Below are 17018 nucleotides of genomic sequence, written 5' to 3'. Positions count from 1 at the left end.
TTGACTGAACTGGTGTCATGGCAGCTTTACAGGTTGGGATTTCTTACAGCAAAAGAAAACAGGAGGACTCGTGATAAAATGCCTTGTTTTCTTATGCCTCTCTTAAAAAGGCATACCCCACAGAATACATACAGCTGAAATGGTATAGCACTGGATAAATATGTTCTGTAAAATTCCTTTGAAATATTTTTTCTGACATCACAAACCTCACTGGCACATTGTTATAATTCCATTATAATTAATGCAATTTCTGATTTTGTTTGGGTTTAATTTTCTTGGGATTTTTGGTTGTGTGCTGGGGTTTCATCTTCAGCAATGGCCCAGGTACACTGGGAGGCAGACCACTTTATTTTGCAATTATGCTGAGAGGAAACAAAGGGAAGGGTTGAGAGGCCTCATGGTCTGTAGCACTTCAGGGGTCTGAAGACTGGCATTAGGTTCTGGGCAGAGCAGCCAGATTCCTTGGTGGCTTCAGGCAAGTCCCTTGGTCTTTGCTTTGCTTAATGGTGCTTCCTTGTCTAACCTGTTGCCTGCTGTGCGCCTCTTTCTCCCTCCTTACTCCCCACCCACAAGCTGTTTAGCACCTTTTAACTTTTAAGTGCCTCAGTAGGCGGGAGATCACTGAAGTGTGGAAGGTAGGAGTTTCCATAAGCCCTTGTTGGATTAGGACCATAGACTGTAAACTCCCTCAAATCTTGGCATTGCTTCCATTTATGTGTGTTACTTCACACTTTGGTCCTAATCACATTTCCAGCTGCATATATAATATAAATAACTTACCTGCCTATGCATTAAATACACAGAAGATGCTGGAATACTGCCACGAATGCTGTCTGAAAGAGAATCAGTGTTGCAGATTTTTTTTCCAAGTGTGCAGGAGCACTTTTTTAAGATTGTTTCAGTTTTCAAGATGTTTGTCAATGGATTCTGCAGTCTCTCCAGCAATTTCAGAGCAGCTGTAGTGAATGGTAGTGTAGAAGACGAGCAAGAGAAGAGAGAGCATAGATTCTGACAGAGAAATTGATTAAGAGTGTATGTGTGCATGGCTAGCACACAAAAATGAGAGTAATGATGGGGTTTGCCTGAATAACTGCTAGCCGAGAACTCTTGCATAAAGCCAAAGTTTCTGAAGGTAAAAGAAAATAAAGACAAAAAAACCCAAAACCTTGAGGCAGAACCCCAACAAACAAACAACTAACCAGGAGGACAGTAGGAAAATAAAGGAGAGGAGCTGTGTGCAAGAACATGCAGCACTTTCTTGACAGCAGGTTTAATCCAGACCATGACTACTTCTGCCACACTCTGCTAACACCTGCAGTGTTGTTATAGCAGCAGTCCCCATTCAACTTGAAAACAAAACCACTCTGCTAATAATTGTTTTTTCTAACCCTAAATTCTGGAGGAGCATGATTGGTCATGAGCCATAGAAGAGATGGTATATGGCATTGCTTCATTTCCTATGACAGCTGTGCTGCTTCCTTTTTTTTCTTATAATTTTTGAAGGGAAGAGAAAAGGTTGTGCTTTAGTCATGAAACAGCATCTTTCTCCTGTGCCAAAAGTGCTTGAAAGTCTGTGCCTCTAAACCTCCTCATGGAAAGGAGAAATACTGTTGCTTTTGTGTAGGTTTATTTATTAAACCTCAGGAGAACAGACTTGCATCCTTTTTCATTCCCTCAAGAGAAGCTTTGTTTTGTTTTCCTTGCTTGCTTGCACACCACAACAAACTGGCAATTTTTAATTCAGAATCTTCCTTCAGACTAGGAAATAACAGAATTACGGTTTTTTTCTTGCTACTGGTGCCAGCAAAATGGAAAAACACAGTACATTGGGACAGCAGGTGGCAGATTGGCACCATTGGCGAGTGCCTTATATTGGAAACAAATGTCAGGAGACCTTAATTTGTCCCAGTATAGATCAAATGAGAGAATGCATACCTCTCTGGTTATCCTCTGGAAATACAAAATGCATAGCACTTCCAAAAGGGATTTTTACCTCATTTTTGCATGTCACCTTTCCTGCTAAGACTTCCAAGCATTTTGGCTTTAGTTTTCTTTATTTTGGTGATTCCTGGTTTTGCCTCCTTTCCTGAGAACTGCTATTGCTTTGTCTTCCCCATTCATATTCTTTTTTCTTTCTTTTTTGCTGCATGGAGACTCTCTGCTGTACAAGTGTAAGTATTTTTTTTAGCTCTGCTGTTTCTGGCCTACTTGTTTATGTTTTTGTGCTTCGTTTGCCTCTGTACTGCCTTGAGAGTCTCCTGGGAGACTCTAGTGCCATCCATCTGCACCTACAAATGAAATAGGCAATGGTTCAGGAATGAGATTGGATTTACAAAAAGGTTCAGCTAATGTAGCACCTGATTTAAAGGATCCCTTGGTTTTAAGACCAAACCAAAGCAGAGTGCTGATGTTGGGGATATAAGCACAAATATTGTTGCTCAGAAGGAAAATCTGTTGATTTGGTTTTATATTCATGCATCATACATCTTAATGAAAGAATAGTCCTTAGCATGTTCTCAAAGCTGAAAATCCATGTGTTGAAGGGAGACTGGTTGGGGAGATGATTTTCAAGAGGGAGCAGCAAGTTGTTCATTAGTTTGCTTGAAATCTTTTGAAAGGGAAGTAACAGAAGGCTCACGGAGCATCTCTGTATCTAATAGGATTGAATATAAATTACTTTGGAGTAGGAGGAGAAAAACATGGAAATAAGTATATCCCTCAGCACTGAGCGTAATTTCAATTACCTGTATAAACAAGGAGAGTACCTGAGATCGTGTTTCTGAAAGTACATTTTTTTCTAGCATTCAAAACAGAACTATTTCAGTTGTTGTTTTTAATTCCCAAGGTACTAGTGTTCTTCCACAGCTGGTGATACCATTTCAGAAAATTCCAGAGAGCTCAGATAGTTTTCTGAGGAAGGCAGTCAGAAGAGAGGAATCTGTAAAAGTGATCATGGGAAGAGGTCCTGGGAGCATAAAGTTGGCAAGGACACGTGACGGTGTCTAAGTAAGCCCTTATTTGGAAGTGTGGTAGAGATTTGCTGGCTCACATCTACTGCAGAGGGGGCACTCATGGAGCCATCTCCTGAGATCTCAGTGGCATAGATGCATGCAGACTTCCAAGAGGTCCTCTCCAATTCCAGAGATGCAGTTTATTTCTATCTGTTCTGCCAAGAAGCCTACAATGTGCTCATGGAAAAGTAGGCAAAACAAGGAAGAATTCAGGAGGTGTTATACTAGAATGGTAAGTCTGTGGAAGATGTGAATGAGGGGAGGTTGATACTAACAGCTATTCCTCTGTAAAGGCCACAAGGGAAGTGTAAGGCTGGAGAGCCACTTTGTGCTTGTGGGACCAGAGGTGGTGGCAAGGTGGAAGATGTGTTTCTGCCAAAGCTGAGCTGCTTCCATGAAGTATAGGAAATGGAGCTCAGGCTGGGGCATTCAGATATCTCCTCTAGCAATGACATGTGTGCTGCTGCTGTAGCAGACTGTGTGGTGGCTGAGATGTTAAGCAGAGATTAAGCCTAATATTTTGTAAAAGAGCACACTGGCCTACTTAAATTAATGCTTTGACCCATTTTGTTCTGCGTGTGATCTAGAAAGTTCACTTGGCAAGAAGCCTTTCATCTGTGCACTTCCTAAACAGGCTAGAAAACAGAAGGTTTTCAAATAAAAGTGTTTGTGGAGCTGCTATTCATGCTGTTAAAGCAAATGGGAAGCATCTCTATCCTTCTGCCTTTATCCCCAGCAACCAAGCTGCTGATGGATCATGCCAAGCTGACAGTAAGTTGTAGCAGAGACTGGCTTATGGTCGTCAGCGCAAGCTCTGCAGGGTCATCTGGGGGCATTTTCTTGTCTGGGAAGGAAAATGAAATCATTCTGTTCCTGGCTGTTGGAGATGTATTTGGAACATTCCAATCCTTGCACAGGAACCTCAGAACTTGCCCTGTGCTTTTTTTGCATTGGTGCCCTGGGCTGATACAACTCCCAGCTTGTTCATCTACTCCGAACGCCGGCCATGGCTGTGCAGCTGCTGAGTGACCAGAGGTCTCCCATCAGCCGTGTTTTCTGTCCTCCTTTCAGATCTTCTTTAGCATGAGTTGCTGTATATACTAGATGTAACTTCCAGTCACACCACCAAAAGAAATTGGGAAATGGACCAAAATGCATGTGAATGTACCTTAACAAGAGAAAAGGTCTATGTCTGGAAATAAAACCAGGACTGTCACTGATAGTGACATCTAATTGCTGTTCCCCAAATGCTGAGCTGCTTCAACTCTTTCTTACATGAGGTGCAAATGCTTTGGTTGTTTCAGGTTTGGGTGATGGATGGACAGCTGTTGAGCTGTGCAGTTCAGAGGCTGCCCAGCTGCCTACCTCTTGTACAGTCCGCTGCAGTTTCGGCTGAAAAAATTCAGCACCTCTCCAGCCACTCACCACCAAATCTATTGCATTTAGTTTATTGGTAACTCTGAAAGTAATGTCTGACCTTTTGATGCAGCAACACTTTGCCTGCTCATTAGTGTCAGAGTAAATCTGCTCAGGTGGCAAACTGTTTTTCTGGCTGGTTGTGAAACTGTTGTGTCATTTACTGATGGTTGTCAAATGTGGAAGTGGAAACCTGCAGCAGCTGAAGGTATCTTTTTCTCCCAACAATGTACCTGGCAATAAAACCAGAGCTCTGTTGCCCAGGCAGTGCTATCACTGCCCACTCTGTGGTCTTCCAGTCCTTTTCTGGTCCTGAGAACATGGGTAATAGCTGTCCTGTTACAAAAATCTGTCATAACCCTGAGCATGTGAGTAGTGGCATAATGATCCTCGTGACTACTTCGGGAATATGAATTCAGTGCATGTGGGTCTGTGCACTGAACTTTGCATACATAAAAACTAGCAGATGTTTGCCTTAAACAGTTCATGATTTGTCTAAAATGTTAATGCCAACTGTGTCTTTTCTGGCTGGTATAAAATTGATACTACTAAACTTGATTAACTATTCTGTTAATGAGTTGCAAGCCATAACAGCTTCCTGACTGATACTCCAGAAGCCACTAGATATGCAGTCACTAGGCTTCAAGAATAGCATCTTTATAGGAGCTGAGCCATTTAAAATTAACTCTTGAGAAAACCTGCAGGTCAGCTTTTACACAAAAAGTCTGACAATGCTGAGCTATGTTAAGAGGTTTGGAATTGGTGATGCATCCATTTCCTGTAGCAAAATTGTCTTACTCACCATGTTAACTTTCAGAAGGCTTCAGGCAGGAAAAGAAAGACAACTTTTTTCCAAAAAGAGCAAACCTGAGTCTTAAGTCTGGGTATTTGTGGTCTTAAAGCAACATGCTCCTTTTTTTTTGCATTTTGAAGATAAGAAGGCTAATTGTTCATAATTCAGTAGCTGTGTTGAATGTATGCCGAACTTTCCAGCTATTCTCAGTGTGTCTGAAGTCCAGGGAAGTCATATGTTTGCTATAGATACTGCCAACGCTGACATGGTGTTTTTGTTTTCTGAAGAAGGACTGTATTCTCCAAGGCTCATTTTCCTAGGGAATGTTGGTGAGCTGTGTGGTGGTGTCCAGAAGCACAAATCCCCAGTAACGTGCCACTAACAAATGAACTGAGGAAGTATATTTTGTATCAAAAATAAACGCCAGAACAAGGGGTAGGCTATTCCTGGTATTGTCATTAACTGTGCAGGGTTGCACAAAGTAATTAAGTCTTAAATGGGTCCCTTGTGATCTCAAATGCAGAGATGAGATTTTAATAGCTACTTTCTTTTACAATTGAGGATCAAAGAGTTAATGTTTGGACAATTTCAATAATCATCCTGTGTACAGCCTGCAGTTTTAGTGGGAAAAATAAATTACCTCCCTGCTTGTGTTAAAAGTCAGTTGAACAAACTATCAATTTAGAAAAAGTTCTGAGTGTATGAGAGAGGGAGGAAAAAACCCATTCCTTTCTGGTGTTAAATCAAATCAGATCTTGGAATGGTTCATAGGCTTGAAAAACTGATTTGTTCTAATTTCTTTTGTCCCCTAAAGTAATTTTTTGTTTTGTTTTGTGTTGATAGATGACTCCTAAATCAAAAAGGAAAAGCATCCACAGTAGAATGCTTCGGCCAGTGTCCAGAGCTTTTGGTAAGTGAGGATTTCTTAAATACATTTTGTTTCTTTGCTTGCCTGAGGTGGTTCTAGGTGGTTCTTGATTGAAAAGCACAGGTGATTCTCCCTCCCTCTGGATTGAATTTTTGCTCCACACTGGCTGCTTTGTTTTGGGACTTTGCTAATGTGTTTGATAGTAAATAGTTGCTCACAGTGCTATCTGCTCACAGACATGTTGTGGCTAAGTTCCCTGAATGTGCTTATAATTATTTACCACCAAAAAGAGGAATGGCATTGTCTTTTGTTTTAAATTGCATGTTAAATCTAATTAGAAAGTTTTGATTTCTCTTAGAAATGGAATTTGATCTAGATAAAGCACTGGAAGAAGTACCTATCCATATAGAAGACCCACCATTTCCTTCCAGCAGGCCAGACAAACGAACTTCTGGATTTATTTCAGAGCTGCCATCAGAAGAAGGGAGGAAACTGGAACACTTTACAAAATTAAGGCCCAAAAGGAATAAAAAGCAGCAGCCCAGTCAAGCAGCAGTGAGTCTACATTAAAACATTGCTGGCAATGTTGTGTGTTGATTGCTTTTTGCTGTGAGTCAAGTCTTGCAATGTAATGAGGGCAATGATTGAAGGTGTAAAAGCCATAAGCAACTACTTAATTTTTCTCCTGGTATTCATGTCTTTCAGTGTGCCATCCCTATTACAAGCTTTTTGTCTTGTTTGACACAGCCTAAATCCATGATATGTTCTATCCTTTTTATTTTGTGGGGTTTTTTTCATGGAAGCAGTTTCTGGAGGTACTCGGAACTTTCACAGGAAATGCAGAAAATATCATGAGACTTTTCAATTACGTTGCAAGGATTTGTTAAGTCTTAATCCTTTTTTCTGCCTCCATTAAGATGTGGTAACTTGGCATGAATTCTTATTTCTATCAGCAATCAGAGGAGCTACTCTCTGACACCCAGATTCCCACAGCTCCTAAACTGAAGATGGTGTTTGGGCCAGCAAATCTGCATAGTCACAGATCTGCTTTTCATGCTGGAGCCTGCCTTAGAAAGGCAAAACAGAAGAGCACTGTCTGTTCACGAAAGGCATTGGTGTGAACTCAATATACGTGCGTGGAGTTCCCACAGCTCCATTTCCTTGGCACACCACATCAGTAAAGATTTATTTCTGTGGTGGTGTGTCCTCGGGGTATGTAAGGACAGATCTGGAGGAGTTGCAGAGTTATCTCACAGCAACAGAGCACAGCTGATATGATAAGTAGCCCTATCAAGGGGCAGACGTTACTTCTCTTGAGTTAGGCAGCCTCGTAATAAATGCCTGTGGCCTCTTCTGCTTCCTGAGGATTTTCAGTTGTGAGGATCCTTGAAAATTTCCCTAATACTGGGAAAGATCATATCAGGCAGTGGAATGCTTTTTGTACCACTTGGAAAGGGAGAAACATCGAAGCAAAGGGAATATTCAAGCCAACTTTCAATTCCCTTGTGCTTTACAGGGAAGGTTAGAGGTAGCAGAAGAATGGATTTGTCTCCATGTACTGAAAACACATCTGTGTTTATTTCTCCCAGTTCCATTGCTGCAGAACACACATGTTTTCCCAGTTGCTTCCAAACTCAGCACATCCTGTGCCATCAGCATAGGGAGGTGGAAGGAGTGGGGGCATGGGAGGGGCAAATGCTTCACTACCAGGCATGGACCTAGGACATACAATATCTTCTTCAACAGCAACAAAAAGGTTACTCCTACTGGAGGAGAGGTCCTACCTCCCGTGATAGTGCAGTGTTGTGGGAATGTGCTCATCCATATTGAATTTATTTGGAAATTGGGAGTTTATTTAGTTGCAGAAATTCAAAGGAGCTTTTTTTACTTAAACTCATTTGTCCCTGTCTTGTTTTTATGAACCATTTAGTTCCTTACTAGTTCTGACCTCAAAATGAGTCCAAACAAATTTTTGAAAGACTTAAGATGTTTGTTTTGATGCTTCTGAAAATGAAACAGCCAGATTTTGAAGGTCAGAGTCATGAGTGGACCATGACATTGCTTGCAGAGTTTGCTGCTGATTTTGCCACTTCAAGAATACAGAAAGCAGTACTTAGGAAAAGCACTTGAAATGTGAGAGGCAAAATCTTGACCTTTTCTGCTGCTTAAAGCAGGTCTTTTGGATTGTTTGCTGCTCCCATTATTTGTATTTAGTAATTCAAGGAGTCTCAGATGATCATAGTTGTACTTCTCTGGTTTTGCTGGAAAACAGATTGGTTCTTTATAAGCTGAAAAATGTAAGAAAAGAAAGGAGAAGATGGAGGAAAAAAAAGAAACAAACTTTTAACTTGGGTTGAGTGGGCAGGCAGAAGAAAGATTTATAGTTTTGTCAGAATTTCTACTGAAATGAGTATTCAGAGAGGGGGAAAAGGAGAAGGAAAAAAAAGAAAAACTCAAAACCACCCACTCCCAAGTAGCTTTAACTTTGAAGCAAAACAATAAAACAGTTGTTTATCATTTAGATTTTTGTGAGATCTTAACCTCATGAGTTCTCCTCTTATGTGTGAAGATTTAGTATAGCAAAAGAGATTAATCTCTAATGCCTGAAAGAGATAGTGATTCATCTTATTTATTTCTGCTTCAAAGACAGTTTTTTCCTTAACAAAGAAACATGCTTGCTTTTAAACTTAAGCTAAAAAAGAGATTAAAAAGAACAAATGAAACCTTAACACTTTTTTTTTCTTTTTTTTTTTTTCTTTTTTTAGAGTCAGGAGGGTAAAAATAAACCAGAGCTCAGCCTTACAGTTAATGCTGATAATAAAAGGTGTTACAATAAACAGCTATAAAAACATCCTGAGCCTTGAGGACCTTATTAGACCCTCAACATTTCTGTACATCTTTAGTTAATTTTTAGGAACCTGCTGCTGTTTCAGATGCTGTTTTCTTTTTTTTGAGGTAGATCTTCTCATTTTCTGTAGATCATTGGATCCCAGAATTATTTCCTCTTCAGGAGATGCTCTTACTTTTGATACTTACATGTTTATCCCTACTATCTGGAGGACTCCACTATCAATATGAAGTGGTTTCTCATTTCTGTTAAAGTGCGACACTCGCTTTTATTTTGTGTTTCAGTTGAGTGATAAGGGGTTTGTGACTGAGACCAACCAGATGAAGGCATGTGCACTCCTGCCTAGTGTCAGATATTCCAGCTAAACAAGTTCTCTACAGAACTTACCAAAGGTGGCGTAGTAGGAAACCTGATAAATCATTGTGCTAATTTAGAATAGAACTGTTATTTATAGAAAATCTGTTGCCAGTTTGACTGGCAACAAAGCAGTCATTACCAGGTGGGCTTCTTCCACATCAGTATTAGATTGCTACAGCAGGTATCAATAAAATATTAACTATTATCTTTGATAACAAAAATAAATACTTGATTTCTAACAGGGTTCAGCCAGGAAAGTAAAAAGTTTCATGATTGTGTCAAAGCATTAGTTCATATGAAGTTCATTGTCTTGACTTAATGAGGCTGGGTTTGACATTAACAGCAGCCTTTAAGAGTATTGAAGCATAGAAAAGAGTTTGTATTCCACACCAAAAGAGAAGGTGGGATTACTCTTGAGTTATGGTGGCATCTAGGAGATTCCTTGATTGGAATTGTTTCAAATTACAAACCCTGCTATATTGTGTCCTGGTCCCTAGTACTACCAAGAGTACAACTGGGTTGGGTCTTGGGGAGTCCTCTGTAGTCATCTAAAAGGTTTCCATATGGCATTTAAATGGAAGGGAGTCTCTTTACTGGTAATAGAGCTTTTCCACATCAAAGCCATGTACAGGAGCTAGACCACATGAGAAATCCTCCCAGGAGACTGCTTGTTTCATCTTCAGGAGGCTGCAGAGTCACCAGCTAATCTTCACAGGGCCTTTGTGGTTGGCAGGTATTTCAAAGCCAGCCTGGTTTATATGCCTGAGGTCACCCATATTCAAAATGAGGGCACTGAAACCAAAGATGGGGAGCAGGTTTGCTGTTTTCAGACATTGAGCAAAAGTCTGGGTTTGGTTCCTAAAGTGGAACACCTGATTCTGTATTTAGAGTCTCTGCTTTTGGAAGTGCTAGACTGAATGAATTATAAAAGGCTCTGTTAGCCTGCCAGAGCTCTGTTTCTAAATCTCTAAGTCCAAAATTCAGAACATAGCTTTTTCTCCAAGTAGTGAGACAACTGCCTTTTGAAAATACTTTCTCTTCAGGTCATCTCCTGATCAGGATTTATTTTTTCTGCTTCTTTTGCTTGTCTAACTGGCCTAGTGCTCTATTTTTTTCAAGCCAAAGATATTTGATTCCTGGCCTCATGCATTGCAGCATCCATTTTGTCACTGGTGTTTTGGGTTACTTTGCTTTTGATATAATGAATCAGCTGGCCTGGCTAGAGGGGGAGTTCCAGTGGTGATTCTGTGGTCTGCACTGAGTTGTGGTTGGCACACATAATTTTTATAATGTCTTAACTCTTAATTATTATCACTGGAGCAAACATGCTTAGATTATTATATACCAGAGAGAATTTTTTCTTCTGTCAGGTGTCTGCTGGAGTACCACCAGAAGGAGATCAGAATGGCCTCATGGGGAGAGTGGATGAAGGTGTGGATGAATTTTTCACTAAGAAAGTGACAAAAATGGATTCAAAGTAAGTTTAAAAAGTTTTTTAGGAGTTATTTAAAAAAAAAAAAATATCCATCTTGATAGCTGGGCAAGCAGCAGTTTCAAGCTGTGTTTGACTCCTTTTCCCAGTATCTAGAGTTGCTGTTGTCAAAGTCAGAAAATACCTTAATAGTCAAGACATTGTGAATTAGATTACCTACCCTTAAAAGTGGCTACTTGGAAATAAATTGCTTTACTATACCATGGTGGGGGGGATTCATAACTAGTGTGTATTTTTATAATTCCGTTGACTTCATTTTACCCTTCAGCAAAGCTCGTTAGAGCTGAAGCAGAGCTTTGTATTGGTTGAGAGTCTCCCCAGTGTTCCTTGTACACATGGGTGTTCCTCTCTGCTGAGGAGTGCTGTCGGGTACAGTGTTTTCATAGATGACAGTAGATTTATGCTGGTTTTGAAATATGTTAAAGACATGGTTGACCAATCTGTAGTATTTCAGGTTTAAGCAAAACATTAACCTGCCAGATATGTCTCCTTCAGCTTTATACAAGGGTTATAGAGCTTATACAGTTGCTTTGTAGCTGGCTGTATACTTACAGAGCCATGCATGTAGATGTTCTTGAATTCCTGCATGCTTGTGCACGTGCGCACACAGGGTATTTCCATAACTAAATGAGAAAGGAAGGGTGATTTCCAGGCAACTTGGAATGACCCTTTCTGTGCTGTATGTGACATCCACTGAAGAAAATAGTAAGTGTTAACTGCTAGATAGCTGTGTCAGGAAAAGCAAATGTTTTAGAGTCACTGAGAGTTTTAGATATCTGTAGTGACACGTGAAGCTATGTATGATATACTATGTGGAGGCATGAAATTATGGTAGCCTTGAAAAATGTCTTAGCCAGGTTAAATTCAGGGTGCTCACGGGCTCACATTCTCCTGTGCTTCCCTTGGGTGCCTGCTAGCTGCTCATTTCAGATGTCCCTGTGAACTTGCACCATCCTTGTTTGCCCACGCTGGCCATACTCTTTGCTGAGGATTTTTATTTGGGACACCCAGTCCCAAATAAAGATCCAGTTTGGGTGCTTTTATGCTTTTATGCAGAACGTGTATGTGCTCACCTTTGCCCTTAAGTGTGAGTACTCTGCTCAGAAGATGCCTCTAGAAAATCCTAGTGGCAGGTGGGTTGTTTAGGGATTGGTTTTGCTTGTTCATTCTTTTGGGTTTGTTTTTTTTTGTTTGTTTTGGTTTTGGGTTTTTTTGGGTTTTTTTGAGGATGAGTATCTGCACCATAAAAGTGACCTCTGTATTCCTTACTGAGAGAAAGTGGCTGTGCCAGCTAGTTCCTATTTCAAGCAAGGCCCTTAAGGAACAAGATCTCCCAAAAGCTGTGTTAAACATGTGTCTAGATCAGTTCTTCTCCTTTTACTAATGGGCAGGTATAAACCACAGGTAATGCACTCTGGAAATGGAGCAGAGTGAAATTGTATGTTGTGGTGCGTTGACCCTGTGCCCACCATAGCTGCTCTATCACTCCCCTCCTGCTGGACAGAGGAGAGAAAATATAATGAAAGGCTTGTGAGTTGAGATAAGGGCAGGGAGAGATGTCTTCCAGTTACTGTCATGGGCAAAACTCAACTTGGGGAAAAGAAAATTTAATATATTACAGATCAAATCAGAGTATGATAATGAGAAATAAACCAAATCTTAAAAATACTTCTGCCCACCACTCCCTCTTTTCAGGGCTCAACTTCACCCCCAATTTTCTCTACCTTCTCCTCCCCAGTGGCACAGAGGGACAGGGAATGGTGGCTGTGATCAGTTCATCACACATTCTCTGCTGCTCCTTCCTGCTCAGCGGGAGGATTCCTCACACAGAAGCCACTCCTGTTGACCCCCTGCTACCACAACCTGGCCATGCAAACCCAATGTATATGTGCATAGTCAGCTTGGTTAGAGCTGTCTGGTGTTAGAAACAGGTGGATGCCCAGTGCAAAATAAACAACTGCACAAAGCAGCACAGAAGTCCTCAAGATGGTATGACCAATGCTAATTGTCCAGTTTTTAATATAGAGACACCAGGTAATGATTGGGCCTAGGTCAACATAGGGGTCATATAAAAGACTGGCTTTGTCTGCAAGAAGTCGTTTGGTACTATTTTAAAAAGGGAGGAGGGGAGTGGAGAAAAGTTTGAAATGTTGGTGTCTTTTTTAGGAGACCATCAACTAAAAGTTCAGACAGCGGTGAGCCCAGTGAAGCAGGTGATGAGAAGAAGAAAAGGGACTCGAGGAAGAGTGGCTTCCTTAACTTAATCAAATCGAGAGGCTCCAAATCAGAACGTCCCCAGACTGTGTCGGTGGCAGAGGAGCCCTCCTCGCCCAAGGTTGCTGCAAAAAGTCCAGCTTTAGACGCAAGCAAGAAGGAGGCAAAGTCTGCAGAGCAGAACGGTGGTGCGGAGCGGTCCGAGGAATTAAAGACGCCAGACTCACTGGAAGAGGTGCAGACAGATGATGTGGCAAAAGCTGAGAGGGGTGACAGCAAGGGCAGCCCCCAGGGAGGCCGGAGGTATGGTGTGCAAGTGATGGGCAGTGGACTTCTCGCAGAAATGAAAGCCAAGCAGGAGAAGAGAGCAGCCTCTGCTCAGAAGGTGAAGGCAATGTGATTTCTTTTGAGTTGTTAAAAAAAATGAGCAAAACTATGTGTGTTCAGGAGAGGTGGGTTGGGACTGCAAGGATTGGTGGCTGGGGCTTGACACATCAGTCCTGCTTTCCAACAGGGATCGTGGTGTTCCTGTGACAGGATTGCTCTGTGCTGTGGTGGTTGAACACAAACGGCCTGACCAAGGCACAGGCTGCACATGTGGAGCAGGAGTTGCACCCTTAAGCCTTGGGGAGGGGATGATGCCTGCCCTTGCACTTGGTGTCAGACCATCACAAACACAGAAGAGACCATCTAATTATTTGCACTTATCACAGAATAATTTGGGGCTGACTTATAAGCCCGGCCCAGTATCTCCACTCTATATGATGCATGTGGTTCGTTCACGGTGCATGCTGGAATTGCTCCAGAAAAGGTAAAACTAGGACAGGCTTCTCACTGTGTGCCCCCTTGCACACCAGTACCTCAGGTATGTGGCAAGGTTAACTACAGTGGTAGCTGTCAGTACCCTTTTCTTTCAGAAAGTGATGTAGACAGATGGAGAGGTCTACTGTATATTAAATTATATATTCCATACAGAGAAGCAAATCTGGCTACCATTCACTGTTTACGATATTTGGCATATACTTTTCTTGTTGCAATTTTTGATTTTTTTGTCCTTTTGTACCACACCTAATTATTTTTATGCCTTTGATTTATATATTCCAAATACTAACAATGAAAGAAAATAACCTGTTAAAAAAAATTTATTTCCAATTGTCTGTCCAGGTTCCCTTTTTGTCTTCTGTGAAGTGCTGATCCTGGGCAGGAGCTCTGCTTCACTCTGCAAATGTACGGAGTGGAATATCCTTGTGTTCCTCCAAAGCATTCTGTGCCGGCCTATTTTGCCTGATGCCCATTTGCCATCGGTCTTCCCCTTTATTATCCTCTGTTTCCTGCCAGCTGCAATTGGCATATTTCACAACTACCAAAGAATCAGCCTTTTTTCACTGCTCTCTTCCTCTTCCATGTGCAGGGCACTCTGAGGTTCTCCATTCCCCACCACTGTCCCCTGTAATTTAAAAGGTGTTACCTTACAATGAAACTTTGTTTTGTTTTCCTTCCTTTAACATGTACAGAGTTGTCTTGCTGTGACCAAGCAAGGCAGCCTAAGTCCATTTTTCCCTTTCTTCAGAGTCTTACAGTGCTTGCCATGATGTGTAAGCCATTCCTGCAGACACCAGACTCTTCTCATAAGCAGATTCAAATGAATGCAGCCGTCTGTGGATCATTAAAGGGATCCTCAGTGCAAAAACGATTTTTCTAAAGAAATGACCAATTCCCACCTTTCTCATTGGTATTAGATAATGCCCATGAATAGTCTCATTGACCTTTAAAGCAGCAAGTTTTCAAATAAAATGCCATATGATTTTAAATAAGAGTATTACGCCCTGCCTGTAATTATAAAATACCAAGCTATTCCAGATTATGTGAATTTTTACAAGTGCATGATTGTGTATGCTTCGTGCTCTTTGGGTTCTTAACACTTGTTACCTACAGTGAGTCAAATCTGGAACAACATGACTAAGGTAGACTATTAGCATGTGTAATTTTTTTTCGAGTGGGGAGAGTAAAAGTCCTCTTCAACTGGTGGGCTTTCATCACAGTAATTGAAAACTTTAATTTCATTCAGCAAAAGGAAAAGTTGTTGCCTATTGCCAGGTTTTAGGGGGTTTTTATCACACTTAGCTTATTTACTGGCTGGAAAGGTGAGTCCTCTTATTTCAGGTTTAAATTACTAGAAAATAATATTATTGATCTTATTTTTAGTATAAATTTATATTTGTGGAATGCAAAACTATGTCTTTATATATTAAAGAGTGACAAGAAAACTGAACTGAAATAGGAATCCCTACACAGCAGAGTACTGAGTTGTCTATTCTTAATGTTGCTCAGTGGACACAAAATTGAACTGCTCTTCAAAAGCATTTTTCACATGCATCATCCATCATAATATGAAATAATTTAGGTTTTTTCATGATACTCATGAGTGTGGAAATCATACAGGATCCTGACACTTGAGCTGCAGAAGACAGCATCCCACTGCTACATTGTTTAGGATCGTTATGATACCAAGTTCTGTAACATCTTCAAATTTATCAGAATTTCAGTATGATAGAAGATTTTATTTTCCTTTAAGGTACAGATGGCTGCTTATATTCTGAGCTATTTTACATGAAAACAAAGCCAGAAGGAATTTACTGTTTCATTCATACCCTACCACAGTCATGTTGCAGATAGAAGTCACGAGCAGGTGCAGAGTAGATGGAAAGATGGTAAATGCGCTTTTGTTTTCTTTTACTTAGAATACAACGTGGGAATTGGCACTTACAGTAGAGTCAAGTACTTGCAGATCAGTGTTGCCTCAGGGCGCACATAAAACGATCTTTTAGCTCCATCTAGTGTTACACACTGGATTCTTAAATACCTGGAGCAAGGCCTATGAGGGAACAGTCATCCATAACCTGTTCATTCCTTCTCAATGACACCCAACCCTGCAGTGTTTCCCAACCTTGCATGAATTCCTAGTAAAAATACAGCCCGGGTGTTATTTATCTACATGATGAATTTACCTGCATTGATCCGACTTTTCAGGGTAAATTTTTGCAGCCATTGTTTAGTGTCGTCTGGGGGCCATAAGCTGTTTGTAATATGTGTACAGTAGGTAGCCAAACATGCACACATCCTAATTGCATTTTTAATTACTGCACTAATAGGTGCCAGCACTGGCTTTTGTACATGTCTCGGTACATGGTCACATTTCCCCAGTAGTCCCATAACTACAGAGGGAGGAGGGAATTACAGTGAAATTAGTTTTGTACCGTCGTACAGCTCTCCTAAGTAATTTACTGTAGCTAAGTGTTATGCATCTATCTTCAGTATTTACATGAGAAAATTAGTTTCTCAGTGAAAGTTCATGAGAATTTACATTCCATGAAAAGATTGTTGCCAAAAAGGCGTTTTTTTCCGAGGTACAGAAGAAAAGTCCAGTAAAAGGAGAGTGGTATTCCCTTTAAAATATATATAGCCAAGACAGTCATATACAGAAACATGTAACTTTAGGAGGTGAAAAGGTGAGAATTTAGCCAAAATATCAGTGGCAGTCAAGAAATGGGAATAAAAACTGAGTTTCTGCCCAATGGTTTCTGCTATCTTTGAAGGTGACTTTGTTTTGTCCATATGGACACCATAGCTAAATATTCTGGCCCTACAAGTCACAGCATTTCTAGAGAGCATCTGTCCAGAGCACTTCATTGTATCAGGATAGTTTTACGGTACAGGAAGTTTAATGATTATTCTAATAGCACCCTCCTTAATGCAGTGTGCCATTTCAGGTGTTCACCTGTTCTTAGAGGAGAGACTGGGAGACCGCATCACCCTGTGCTCTGGTTTGGTCAAATTTAGAAATATATCCTCTGAGAGAAGGCACAACCACCCCTCCCCCACCAGGTTCGGGAAAAATAAATTTTCCTCGAAAGAAAGTGAAAGAGATAAGAACTATTTATTTAACAAACACATGGGAAAAGAAAAATAATGCTGAATAATAAAATCTTTCACTGTAGAGGAAAAACCTGGGAAAGTGT

General features: G+C 40.8%; 1 protein-coding gene across 7 annotated transcripts in view; it reads left to right on the top strand.

The window, feature by feature from the left end:
- Positions 1–17018, top strand: part of CARMIL1 (capping protein regulator and myosin 1 linker 1) — a 193529-nt gene that overhangs the window by 163126 nt on the left and 13385 nt on the right. For 4 of the 7 annotated variants that reach the window (XM_042048956.1, XM_042048960.1, XM_042048959.1 and 1 more), the window contains 5 exons: positions 2154–2171; positions 6064–6130; positions 6447–6643; positions 10664–10770; positions 12952–13384. In XM_042048956.1, the coding sequence (XP_041904890.1) occupies positions 2154–2171; positions 6064–6130; positions 6447–6643; positions 10664–10770; positions 12952–13384 (822 nt within the window). The remainder of the gene's footprint in view (positions 1–2153; positions 2172–6063; positions 6131–6446; positions 6644–10663; positions 10771–12951; positions 13385–17018) is intronic. The other 3 variants (XM_042048962.1, XM_042048958.1, XM_042048957.1) reach the window with 1 other exon arrangement.

The sequence above is a fragment of the Corvus kubaryi genome, unplaced genomic scaffold (genome assembly GCF_017639235.1).
Source record: "Corvus kubaryi isolate FWS band 111438036 unplaced genomic scaffold, C.kubaryi_AGA036_p1.0 68, whole genome shotgun sequence".
NCBI classification, from domain to species: Eukaryota; Metazoa; Chordata; class Aves; order Passeriformes; family Corvidae; genus Corvus; species Corvus kubaryi.
This window is presented reverse-complemented; position numbering and strand designations above follow the sequence as displayed.